Below are 13818 nucleotides of genomic sequence, written 5' to 3'. Positions count from 1 at the left end.
CTTTCCATCTTTACTCTCCTTCCTGAACTATTTTTGACTGGCTCGATAGACGGCGACCAGAAGAACAAAGTTCATATTTTGTCTAACCAACAGTTTAAAACCGAAAGACATTTAGTTTACAATCGGGAAAGACAAAGAAAAGTTGACAAATCATCACATTTGAGAAGCTGCAACCTGGGAATGAATGAGGTTTGTTCAGTTAAAAAAATGACAAAATAATGACAAAATATCTCCTAAGATTGCTAGTAAATAGACATTGAGTTTGGATTTCTTTGTCAAACTATTGTTTCCAAGGCAAAAATAAGCTTTCACATTGTAACCAGAAGTGTTTTTTTGATCATTTATTCACTGTTTTACCTCGGACAAAAACAGCTTCATCTTATTGTCAAAGACACATCTCAGTATTAATGCAGTACAAGGTGCAAACAACCTGATGGTTATACCAAATGTTTGGTACTCAGGATATGAGAAACATGCATTCAAGTGCCCACAGGAATCATACATACATACACACACAAATTAAGGGCTTACATCATTATCTGTAAAAGCATTTGGTGCAATCAAGTCTTTTGGGAAAACAATTTTGGACCTGAGGCTCACAAGCTCACTGGGAGGTTAACTCCAGGGCCTTCACCTCACCAACGTGAATTCATAGTTTGGCATGAATTTCAAGTTCTTTAGATTTACACAAAGTATGTTTTTGGTTAAAGCCAAACCCAATGAGTAGTTGCAAATTGCACCCACTGCATCCAGCTACTGAAATAAATCCTATTCCTCGATTTTCATTCAACTGCAGCTAATTTAGTATGTTACTAAATATGTATCAAAAGATGTATCACTCATTTCCCAATCAACTTAAAACCTGTGCAGATATGTTCACATTTTTAAAACTTTCTGTAATGAATCATCAATGGGATTTTGTTTGTTTTTGTGGCAAATAGATTTGACTGATAGGTGGATTAGCCTTAAAAAAATCTTTGGAGATGTGGGCTGATATCAAGAGAGACAACAAAATAAATAAAATGCAACTTAAAAAAATAATTGAAATAAATGATTAAATGTGAACTATCTAAACTACTATCGACAGAACTACTACAAGTAAATCATTGCACTTCTATTCTACATTTACTTCTTCTAGAAGTGTTTCATGATTTTTACTTTTTGACAGTTCTCTTTAGTCAGCTTTAGACATGGAATCAACAGCATCCATCTTCTTTCTTCAACATCTTGGTTGGTTTCATTAAACCCAAATAACATCCTACGATCATTTATCCATTTTACCTAATGCCTCTGCCAGACCGAGACCGGTGCAGGTGTTGGTGTAAGTGTAAGAGAATGTGAGAAAAAAACAAAAACAAGGAGAAAGTGTCTTAAGCACGCCAAGAGCCAGGGGCAGGAATTAAATCCTCATTATGATCTGGCACCACCACCACCACCCTCTCCCTGTGTGAGTATGTTGTTCTACATTGCACTAATAATACAACTGCATCTTGACTAATGTCTGAAGATCAAAGACTCTGGTCAAAGGGGGTTTTCCCTGCATATTTATGTCTTAGGCAGCCAATCAAGTGCAAGCAAGGAATATATGAAAACTGCTTTTTTATTATTTTTTATATCAATCACCTGTTTCCAACCATCATTGATGCACAAATGCATATGATCACTTTAAAAGCACAGCCAGGGGTAACAGAATGTACTTCACTTCAGAATGAGCCGTTTGTGTAATAAGAGCAAGCGGCACATCAATGCCAACCATGCAGCATACGGCTGTAAATGTTCCCTTTGCAATGTAATTTGTTTATTATTTCAATCTTAAAAGTGAGCTGGCACATGAGCCACACATAGGCTTGCTATTCCTCCTGTTTCCAGTCTTTGTGCTAAGCTAAGCTAACGGGCTGCTGGCTGTAGCTTATTTAACGTACTTTAATTTAGACCCTAGAGGGGTATCGATCTTCTTACTATCTAACTCTTGGCAAGACAACAATCAAGCATGTTTCCAAAAATGCCGAACTAGTGTGATTCATGAAGACAGTATTTTATATGTAAAATAACTGGATCCCTTTTGTAAATATAAAGTTCAGACTGCTGATTAAAAACCATGATAATCAATTTTACTGCCCCACATGTTCATTTTAAACACACATTTATAAAATCCAATTAACTGTTTCACATTTAAATAAAAAGCCAATCATGTTGTTGCTCTGAAAATAAATAATAAGACTGTTGACAGTTTATACAGACGCAAGTCGAGTATCCTAACAAAACCAAAACACAGATGCCCAGCCTATTATTGCAATTAATTACATCAGGCGCACAAATGGGATGATGTACAGCTTGTCAGACTGTAAAGTGGAACATGCAGAGGTCTATTTGAACAACCACTACAGCTTACTGACTGACTAGATGTCTGAACTGGCTTGCAGGCCAGCTGACTACCTGTTACAGGCCATTGATTGATTTATGTACTCTCAAATAAAATCCCTGAATTACCAATCAAAGTCGCAGCAATTGGCATTTTCTGAAGAATGCCTGACACGAACTACTAATGGAGTGATAGATTGATTGACTAGCTTGTTAACTACTCAGCTCTGCAATCCTTCTCAGATTGCCCTGAGGCTAAAAATGGAGTACCCTAGATTTGTACAATACATGTACTACAGTAATTTCGTACAAAAAAAGCACAAACCAGTTTAATTCCTATGCTACAGAGCAACTAAAATCAACAGGGTAAACCTCACATCCAATCGGACTTCCTGCAGAGATGCCAAAAATTCATATCTGATGACGGAGAAAGGAGGGATGAGAGTGCTCTGACTCCACTGAAGTTGTGTTAACAGATGCAACTCAGCAACATGCTGGAAAAAGCTGATAAATATTTCAGAATATTGGTCGGCACACAGAGCATGAATTGCTGTTTGGAGAAACCCCTGTGCCCTGTAAATATGTATGTACCTCAGTTGGAAACAGCCTGTATTATTAATATTCACTTTTCAAACTCAGTGATTATGGTTGGTCCAACAATATTTCCAGGGTGTGTGATGCAGGTAGTTAACTTCTTTCACTACAAGACAAATAAAAACCCAATTTCACATATGTTAAACTAATCACTGTAGCTGTAAAATGCTGAAGAGAAATATAATGAAGTAGAAGAACTGAATTCATGGACTGTAGTTCTGTTGATGACTGCTCAGTGTGGATGTAAGCGCAAACCCAAACCTCTTAAATATTTTAAGAACGTAAAAGTACTGGTCTCTTCCCCATATTGATTGAGCAGTGGTAGGCCACCACAACAGCCCTGAAAACTGCTTCAGAAAAAAATAAAAACAAAAAATAAAAAAATAACTTGAGTTGACTCGATTGAGTGCAACCATGTGTAATGTTTACATTTTGGGGCAGAAGCAACTCATCTTGTGCGTCAAACTCAACTGTAAATGTAACTTGCTGACACCTGGAGTAAAGCAATTAATACCAGTGGCTCACGGGCAAAATCACTCCCTCCATCTTTCCCATTTCTTCCCTGCTCTCCTTCTTTGCTCATAACTGGAAGCTTTCAGCAGAAAATACCGCTCTTTAATAATTTGTATTCATGTGTTATCGTGCTGGCTAAGGGCACTTTTTGCTTTCAGATATGGCTGCTGATCCAACAAGCACACTAAAACACTGTCAACAGAAATGCAACGAAACAAGCATGACGGTCTAAAAACGAGTTATCAGCAAAATAATCAGCTAACAGCAAACACACAGAGACACGTGTAAAAATGTAACACCGATGGTAGTATGAGCAACAGCCTGAAAAAGCAAGATCTGTTAGTGTCTCACATGCATGGATGGATAATAAGACAATGGGCCCCTGGGTACAGACATGTAAAGGCCCCCACCATTCTTACATAGGAGCAAGACCCCCAGACTAAGAGACACAAAACAACTGCAAACAACACGGTTAAACACGGTTAACGTCTGGTTTTTGGTCATTTTGTATGTCTCTGTAGTTGTTTTGTGTCTCTGTGGGGTTGTTTTGTGTCATTTTTTAGTACTACACCTCTTTGTGGTCACTTTGCATCTCTTTGTGGTTGTTTTGTGGGTATTTGTGGTGGTTTTAATTACCCTTTAAAGCAAACTGTTAACAGTCACTTTTTACAGAGGCTCTGGCCCAAAAGGTCCAAGCAGTCAGAGGCCCCTGTAGGCTTGTTCAATTATCCATACATGCTCACATGTGGTATAAGGTCTGAGGTACCCGCTCAGAAACAGACAACACACATACACTTGCTGACACACATCCTGAGGCTGGCTAGTATCTAACATATGTTCACTGTGGTTGAGTAGCAACAACCTGTTTGGCACCAGGGTAACTGACCTCTTCTTATTTTCCTGCAACAATTTCTCTCAGCAGGAGAGACAAGCTTCAAGTCTTCAAAGTCTTTGTTTATGTGTGTAATTGTTTTTATTGTTATCTATCTGAAGAGCAGATATGTGCAGTCGCCATGTGTGTGGGTCTAACAGTCTAAATCCCACGTCACGTCAGAACAGTTGGAGCAACACCTCAGGTCCCCAGTCCATAGCTGTCTGAGCCACAGCAAACACGGCTGCCCCGAGCGTAGCGGACAGCCCCCACACTGCCATCTTCACAATCGTGTTCCCCTTCCCCCACAGCTGGCCGCGGTCTCGGGGCAAAGCTGCTTCCATTCCTGAGTGTCGAGAGGCTACGAGCACAGAACAGGAAGGAGGGGTCAGACTGTGAGGAGTGGAGACATGGAGGGATCAAAAAGGATTCATAATGCTGGAACCTGAACCAAAAGGAGGATCAAGCTGCATTTTGTAACTGGGATTGAAAACAAAAAGGGGATCAAGGGATGTCAAAACACAAGGAGTAGAGACAAGATGGGCAAAGGTATTAAACAAGCAATCTTGTTCCATGATGTCTGCTAAGAAGTACTCTCAATTTAATGACCTAGAGGCCTAGAGTTATAAACTCCACTTAAAGTTATCCAACATTTATCACTTGTTTAACATTTAGACAGCAGGTTGTCTCTTACAGACTCCCATTCATTTTGAAATCAGGAGGTGCTCTTTCTGTCCGTTACGCACCTCATATTGGATGCTGCTAATTGAATTTTGATGAAACTGCAGGGAATGATGTGCATCAATTTTAATATTATATTGTTTGGCCTGAGGGGAATGTTAAAGCATATGTTTGATTGACTGTACGTCACAGACAATATGTCAGAAGCCACTGATCAGATTCTCACAAAACTGACGGGAATAACGCATCTCTTTATTCTGTTCTGGCATATTGTACTTGATTGGTCTGATGGGGGTACTACATTATTTGTTTACTTGTTATTGATTGGCACAAAGGGGGCAGCGTTTGTGGGTGGTGACATATTTATCGCCTTGTTCTGAAGAGTTGTGTTCATGTGTAAAATGTGAAGAACTGTGGATCCATCAAGCGATTTTGACGTTTGAAATGTTTGTTCTTACAATTTCCCAGTCAATAATTATTTGTTCCCCAACATCAAAGGGCATTCAAAATGATTTACTTTTACTCCACTCACTTGCACGTGTGTTTGTACTGTTTGTGCGTGTGCAGTCCTTCTTCAGAGTAAGTATTAAGATAACAGTTGCTATTTTTACCGTGTCTGGAGGTGGTGGCGCCCTGGGCCTTGGTGAGGCGTTGGAGAACTGAGTCAGGCCTCTGGCGGAGGGTGGAGAGTTGAAACGCCTGGAAGGTGTTGATTGACAGACTGACAGAAAACACAGGAAGAGAAGGATGGAAAGATGGAGGTGGGAAGAGTTAGCCGGTGATGGAGAACAAAGTCAGGTCTAAGGTGAAGCTTAGGCAGCTGGAATGAGGTGAAGAGATGAATTGAAGGATCAACTGATGGATAAAGACAGGTGGGGGAAGACAATTTAAAAGAACTGCGAACTCAGTAGCTCTTGTAAATAGGAAGCTATGGGAGTAACACATTATGGGACATCTTTCAGTCAAGGCCTTGTGTCAGTGATGTCACTTCCTCTCCTGAACAATGACTGTAAGTAACACTGAAGGACAAAGAGAGGGAGACTGATGGAGAGACTAGTGTAGTTGTGAATCTAATGTTCCTCCTCGATAATACAAATGTGGAAAAATGGTCACATGCATGGTTACACACACATACATGCACACAAACTAAATTGTCTGTGCATGGAAGCAGCACCACTGAGTCTTGAAATGCTTTTAGCGCACCCCCTCTTGGTTACTAAAGAATTACAATCAGGGTTCAAAATTAGCACCATCTACTATAGGAAAATACTGGTGAATTATGCAATTGGCTGGTAGATTTGCTTTATTTACCAGCAAAAAAAACATGGTAATCTGTTGAGGGACAAATTTTAACATTCACTAGCCATTTGGCTGGTGGATGAAAAAGTTCATTTTAAAACCAGGATGTAATTCCTCACCTGTAATTTACATCACACAAAAATACACCACCTCAAAACATTTTATAAACTTTTGTATTAGTGTCATGTGTTCTGATGAAATTCTTGAGCACAGAAAGTGCAGGTGCAGGAGCAATTAGTCAAGTAACTGATTGAGATTATTGACAGATCACTTTCAGACAACAATTTTTTACAACTGACTAATCGTTTGTCACTTATTTTCAAATGTTCACTGTTTCCAACATCTTAAATGTGAACATTTGCTGAATGTCTCTGAGCTAGTCAATTGAAAATAATAAATGCTAGGTTGGGATTCATCAACCAAAAACTGATTTACTAATTAAGTGATGAGTAAAATAATCATTATTTGCAGCCCTAGATGCAAAACAGTTTGAGCAAATATCAAAAGCAAAAATGACATGCATGCCTTTTATTAAATGTCTTTCTCACTTGCTTGACCAGAATGCAACAAGTATTATTTATAGAGCACAGAGGGCTTTACACCCTCTATCCTTAGACCTTCAATTTTGGTAAGGAAAAACTCAAATTTATAGATCAAAGTGCTCATAATTGCATGAAACCCCAGTCATTTTGGATGGATGCATTGTAGTAACATTATTATTATTAATTTATTTTTTAGTTTTAGCTCTTGCTCACTCACCTCTTACGAGAATGCAGTGCTGCCCGCTTGGCCAGTAGAGATGGAGGGTACAGGTCAAACAGGTCCTGGGCATGGCCAATCAGACGTTCATACGGCAGGTCCTGGGGGATGCGGGAGAGGAGGTGGTGGACCATGGCCATGTCGCACTCTGTCGCCTTCACCTCCTTCTCTCTGTGCAACACAATCTGTAGAGTAGAGGAGGGGTTAAAGATTTTTCTGGGTAACCTTGGAGCAAACGTTAATGCATAATGTACACTGTCTACCTTTAGTGATATTAATGAGGCAGAATGAGCGCTTAGCAGTAAAATAGGCAGATGAAGTGTTAACCCCCATGCTGTGCGCTGTACTCAGCCTTGGAGGAAACATGAACTTCCTTCTGCTTTGTTGTTTCACACACTTCAAACAGAACTCTCCCTCTGCCCAGCCCCTTCACACAAGCACACGCACAGACACACAAACACTAAGATCCTCAACTGCAAAAGAGCAAAACGTACACAATAGTACTTGGTAATTAACATGCAAAAAGGCCTTTCCACACTCAAATTAACACCTATTTCCAAACTTAGGAAAGTGTACATTTGGTTTGAGCACCATGAGAACAAAGAGAGGAACGATTTTTCCCTCTCTTTTCCATTTTACCTCTCCCTCTGTACCCCTCTTTCTTGCTCTCATCTGTTCATTAGAAGGCATCTAATTAACTAGTCCAGTGACTACACAGTACTTGTGTACTTCATCAGTTCACTCGTGCATGTGTGTGCGTGTCTGTGTGTCCTGGATTACTGACAAAACAAAGTCACTGCCTCTTACCAAATTCCCTCTTACCGTGGCGGCCAGGTAAATGGGCATTAGTGGGTGTGAGGCCAAGAAGAAGTCGTAGAGTCTCATGGTGTGTTTAAAGTCTGACAGCACGTGGCCGTACCATGTAATGAGCCAGGATAGTGCGAAGATGGTTCCCACCTCCGCTCTAAAAGAAAATGACGAATAAATAAATAAAGAGATGTTGATGTAAACAGAGGAATGCTTTATTTTTATATTATACTGTTTTCAAGTCTTCTAGGCACCTACTGGTTTCATCACATCACAATCCATCACAAAGAGCAAGTTTCTCCAAGGTGATTTTCATACTGTAATTGAAATTAATGAAATCCAATGGCTGTGTGGAAGGTAGGAAATAATTTGGAAAACTAATAGTACACCTAGCGCTGTGCAGTATTGTACAGTGTAAGCAATTCTAAGATAAAATATACAAAATAAACCAGTGTGATCCAGTTTACCTTTAAAAAGGAAAAGAAAAAATGTCCAAGCAGAGAAGCTAAAATGACTTTTAATCCCTATTATGGTTCAAGTGCCAACCCTGTGTTCAACGATTAACAAAATCTATCTCAAAGGGATTTTGGTTTGACTCTCCCTGAGAAACTACATTTTTCAAACATGTCTTCAAAAAGGTTTGTGTAACAGGTTTTCCCTCAAAATGTGTAATCTCCCCATTTGCCAGGGATGATGACATCATCATTATTTTTCTCAGACTTGACAAAGCTCCTCTAGAGCCACATCAGTACTTTCTCTGATTTGTAAACTGAACTGATCACAAATTGTAAGGCTTAAGCCAAAGGTCATAAAACCTTTGGGTTTGCAAGATTTAAAAAAAAAAAAAAAAAAAGAAGTAGGGGGAGTGATGGACAGGGGGAAGGGGAAGGAAAGGGAGCAAAGGTCTGGGAAGGATATGATGAGAGGGACATAAAAGAGAGAAAATGAACTGGGAGAGAGAGAAAAAAAGAAAAGAAGAAAGGAGGCAAAGATACAAAGGCAGGTAAGGGGAAGTGGTGCTCACAAAAAAAGAGCGTTCCAAACTTTGAAGTCTGGTGTGGTTTATCCTGCTGTTTTTCTGTGAGAGCAAAGTCTTGTTTTTTTGTGATTTTTCTGTTTGTGTGAGCTTCTTGTATTTGAGTAGATGGGTAATTAGCAAATATGGAGGATGCCAGACCAGCATCAATTATGAATAGGCAACAAGACAGCAAGTTACTGTAGAGACACACACACACACACACACACACACACACACACACACACACACACACACACACACACACACACACACACACACACACACACACACACACACACACACACACACACACACACCTTTGAAGACATTTCATGACTCACAAACATCCCAAATACCAACCTTGACCTACAGTAACTAGTTGTTTCAATAAACTGCAAAAAGATCATGAATCATTTGTTGGCTAATTACACCTAACAAATAAAGTAAACGTGGTGCACGCAAACTGCTCTGAAACAGCTGTTGGACCATCTGACACGAGAAGTCCCCAATGAGATTGAGTTGAAATTCAAACACAAACTACTCCACAGTTTGTCTCTCTGTGACGCTCTCAGGTGAAAATCAACACTATGATGCCCTCTAGTGGTTTTGACTTACATTACCATGTTCAAAGCAACTTACAAAAAGCACATTCAAATTTGAGTGTGTATCTCTTCTACAGCTAGAAGTGCAGCAGTACAGTAGTGTAGTTGTACATTAGATGGGTGTTTGTGTGTGTGATTACCTGATCATGAACTCATGTAGTTCTGTATCAACCTGTTCCAATATAGGCATCAGATAGTTTAAAATGTGTTTAGTGCTGTCCATGGTAGGATCCATGAAATCCCTACAGACGGAGAAAACAGACAGACGTTGTAGAGATATCATTGCTAAATAATGTGTAATATAGTCAGTTAATTGTGCTATGTGGAGAAAAAAAATTAGAAAAGAAATATAACCTGAGATGGTGATTGGACAGAGTGTCCAGCATGGCGATGGCCATCCGCTCCCCAACAACCAGCAACAGAGTGACGGCCACATCATGGTAGCCTTGGTAGTAATGGAGCTGAGGGGTGCATTTCAAAACTTCCAGTATGATGTCAATCAGCTGCTCCTGGAGAATGGCTTTCTCTGTGGCTGGCATACCTGAGGGAGAGCCAAGGATCATAAATAAATACAATGTTAACAGAAAAAACAACACACTCAAAAACAACTGTGAAATACCTGTGATTGGAACTGTAGTAGTCTTGCATTGCCAGACCTACCCAATCAACTTGGGCGGCACTAAGCGTAACACACACACACACACACACACACACACACACACACACACCTTTAGGGAACCGCTTCATAGACCTCCTGACATCCAGGACTACTTGGTTGTAGTCCTTGTGGTTCTCCCTCACATCTCGACCTACAACAGAAGAAATGTTATTATGATTGTTGTCAGCATTAGTAATTGTAACAGTATTATGTAGCACACATCAACCCAGTAAATGTTAGTATTAATCAACTACTAACCAGGTTTACGTGGTAGATCATAGACATTAATGTTCAGTAGTTTGGGCCAGACTTTCCTTCTCAGTTCATCAGTGAGCAGTCCTCCCTTACTGGCTGCTGCTCTCCTCAAGGTCTCAATGTCCACTGGATCACTGCACATTCAAAAGTCAGAATTGGACAATTGATAATGTGACAGCATGATTTTTGTCCACATGCCTAGGTTAAATAGAAAAAGAAAACTGTTGTTTTGTTCTTTTGCATTAAACGTGAATCAGCCTGTTCCATTCTGCATGAGCTTTTCTGAGCAATTTGGCCAATTAGGTCCCACACGGCTTCTGACACAAATGTCTTCACGGTCTTTTTTCACACTATTCCTCTGGGCACTAGGCCAGCACGATTAATCGTTACAAAATCGCAATCTTGATACACCCTGTTTACGATTTAATTTTTAAATAACTTTTGATGAACTTTGATGATAACTTTTGAACTTTTGTTTTGTCATGGTCAAAAAAAGTGTGGCAGAGAATCGTGATATCAATTCTGAGCAAAAAAAAAAAACGTGATTCATTATTTTCCCCAAATCTTGCAGGCCTACTGGGCACATGGGAGTAATCTTCATGTGTGGAATTAGCATAGCAGGGAGGGATGAAGGTAACTGTCTACCGATAAACGCATACCGTCAAACTGTGGAACAGCAAGCAGCGGGCTATTCCCGCTTGGGAAAACACATCCTGTAGCTCATTGCTCTGGTGATAATGGAGGCATTTGGTATGATGAAAACTGTCAAAACTTTATAGATTTCTAGAAATGCGTGTCAATCACTGCACATGCACACGCATTCATTCTCCCTTGTGGGGGGGAAGGGCTTAGGAGACCGTTTTGGGCTCTAGCAGAAAGGGGGGAGTGACTGAGAAGTTGTCGATGTTCAAATTTTTTGTCTTTAAGCCCTGGATCTTTGCAATCCTACCTACAGCACCTTTAACAAACTGGAGCTGATAATTAACTTTTAAAATTTTAACCTGATCAAAGCCTGATGAATCTCAGCCAACTTCTGTTTTCTTCCACAATTTGGTTCTGTAAAAGAAAGACAGAGATGAGGAGGGAAAGAGAAAGGTAATGGAGTGAGAGAAGGGATGGGGAGGTATGACAGAGCAAGAAATATTTAAGGAATGAAAATAATACATGAATAAAGTAAAGGGCAAACAGAGAAAAAGAAGGAAGGCACATGGGGATGAAGAGAAAGAAAAAGAAGAAATAATGACAGATGATGTGGAGAAAGAGAAAGGAGAAGGCATTGAGGGAGAAGAGAGATTATGTTGGTGTGATAAATATAGGCTACCAAGAGGAACAGACCACAGACACACATACAAAAACAGTTTGAAGTGGTGGAAAAAAAATTAACACACATTTAAAGTATGACTTTTACAAAGATATTAGCCATTTTTGTAGAACTTTTTTTTCCCAACATAATTGCAGAAAAGATTTGAGGTGTTCCTTATTGTATCCCTATTGCGAAATTATTTTTGACACCATTAAGTGCCTTTCATGCAAACAATGCCTTACAATGATTGATTATTATGAGTCACAAATATGACCATAGTTATGTAAGTGCTATCCAGTAAGTTTGGATCAAATTCAAAATAAGGTGTTTGTTTGAATGATTCGGTTGATAGGGTTAAACCAAAGTCCAGTGTTTATTGTGATGACATAAGTGTAATGGCAGGATGTTGTTGTTGTTGTTTTTTTACAGTGAATAATGACATAATCATGACCATCTTTCTCTCTCTGGCTAACAGCTTTGATCACAAATTGACAAGTTGGCTGACAGGCTAGCTGCCACGCAATCACCACTGGTAGATATAGCTGACGTTTGCTTACTTTGACAAACGTGTAAAAAACAAAAAAACAGAACTGGTTGTTCGATACAGTTAGGATCACAGCGGACAACTTGTGATTCGTGTCTTGCAGTTTGTGTGGCTGTGAGCTGGCTGCAGTAATAATTTTAAGTTTGCTGGCATTTTCCACTGGACAGGTTAGTTACTGTCTGAAGGCTACACGTTCTGTAGATCGACATAAGTAAACAAACAGGCTGGTTTAATGTCTAGCTTTGTGTGGCTAGTCCGTATCATAGACTGTAAAAATCGGTATTTAAGTCTAGTATACGTTTATTGAACACCTTAGCTAAGTATCTGTTGGTTACCTTTTGTGACAGATCCATTCCCATTCACTCCAACTCCAGCGTTTTGTTTCTTCTTCTTTAGCCTTTTCATCCCTTTAAAAGTTGACTTCCGAATGAACACGTTTGTGTTGTGACCATAGGCAAGTTAAGAATTAAAAATAAACAGGTAAAAACACTGACAACATTTGGCTATACGTGAACGCTTCTCTCAACAGCTGTTCCTGAAAGACTAAAACTAACTTGAGATCATCACGCTCCGCTCCAATTGGGCAGAAATGACACGCAACACAGCGCACGAATGCCATTGGCTCCCCATCGACTCGCACTGCAAACTGCCTTGACTGTGTAGTTTTGTAGTTCTAATATTCGGGGACTAATGGACTGTTTCATTTTGTGTTATAAAGGCATTCACTTGATTGAAATGTGTTCCATGACACAATTACATAGCCTACTCTGAATGTTTTCATCTGTTTCCACAAGGCGACAGACAGTATAGCGCTATATGGCAGTTGTTATTTATGAAATGAGTATATTATTAGAGTTCAAGTTTCAAGTTTTTTTTTCATAATGTAGGTTAACCTGTGGTCAACGATACAATGGAATGTACTGGACGAGGTAGATGTCAATTTAGCAATAAAGACACTAGTCCTATGAAAGGCCAATGGGATTAAATGACAAATTAAAATGTTCAATGTGATGCAAAATGAATAATACCATGTTAATATATTATGGACAATAATGCATGTATTGTGTGCACTACTTTTTCTCAGTGTGAATAATATAAGATGTACAGTATATTCACAACAATGAGAAACGAAAAAAACACTGAAATTGAACAGTTGCAAAATCCTTCACGTGGAACAAACCATAACACCAGTTTAAATACAAAATACCTATATGTATGTATAAATCATTTTTGTTCACTTTAATTTATTAGAATTGATTAAAGTGCAATTGTGGGATCTATATTGTGAATACCTTATTGTATTGCATTGCATGTATGCATACTTACTGTGGATTAAAGCTGTAAGTGTAGCCATATTGTTGATATAGGTGAAATTAATGTTCTGAATGTTTTGCTTCTGCACATTAGTTGTCGTGTCATTTTAGGACATAGTGCTTTTCCCAATTCCCAAATTTGTACCTATCATTCATCCATGAAAACATTTACAAGCAACATATCTAATCATTAAAGCAGGCTAAATATACTACTACTACTACTAATAATAATAATAATAA

At 39.2% G+C, this 13818-nt stretch overlaps 1 protein-coding gene across 4 annotated transcripts; it reads right to left on the bottom strand.

Moving 5' to 3' along the window:
- Window positions 1-336: 336 nt before the first annotated feature.
- zgc:63863 (TBC1 domain family member 20) lies at window positions 337-13010 on the bottom strand. 4 transcript variants are annotated; one of them, XM_032535523.1, is made up of 10 exons: window positions 12601-13003; window positions 11420-11474; window positions 10422-10552; window positions 10234-10314; window positions 9860-10046; window positions 9646-9747; window positions 7886-8042; window positions 7079-7263; window positions 5632-5741; window positions 337-4700 (listed from the first exon to the last, which is right to left on the bottom strand). In XM_032535523.1, the coding sequence occupies exons 1-10, from the start codon at window positions 12668-12670 to the stop codon at window positions 4519-4521; spliced, it is 1260 nt and encodes a 419-aa protein (XP_032391414.1). In that variant the 5' UTR covers window positions 12671-13003; the 3' UTR covers window positions 337-4518. The 4 variants fall into 4 exon arrangements, with proteins under 4 accessions (XP_032391414.1, XP_032391415.1, XP_032391416.1 ...); XM_032535524.1 differs by having other exon boundaries at window positions 4040-4700; window positions 7901-8042; window positions 12601-12999; XM_032535525.1 differs by having other exon boundaries at window positions 4508-4732; window positions 12601-13004.
- Between the last annotated feature and the right edge of the window lie 808 nt (window positions 13011-13818).

This window comes from Etheostoma spectabile, chromosome 14 (genome assembly GCF_008692095.1).
Source record: "Etheostoma spectabile isolate EspeVRDwgs_2016 chromosome 14, UIUC_Espe_1.0, whole genome shotgun sequence".
In the NCBI taxonomy this organism is placed as follows: domain Eukaryota; kingdom Metazoa; phylum Chordata; class Actinopteri; order Perciformes; family Percidae; genus Etheostoma; species Etheostoma spectabile.
This window is presented reverse-complemented; position numbering and strand designations above follow the sequence as displayed.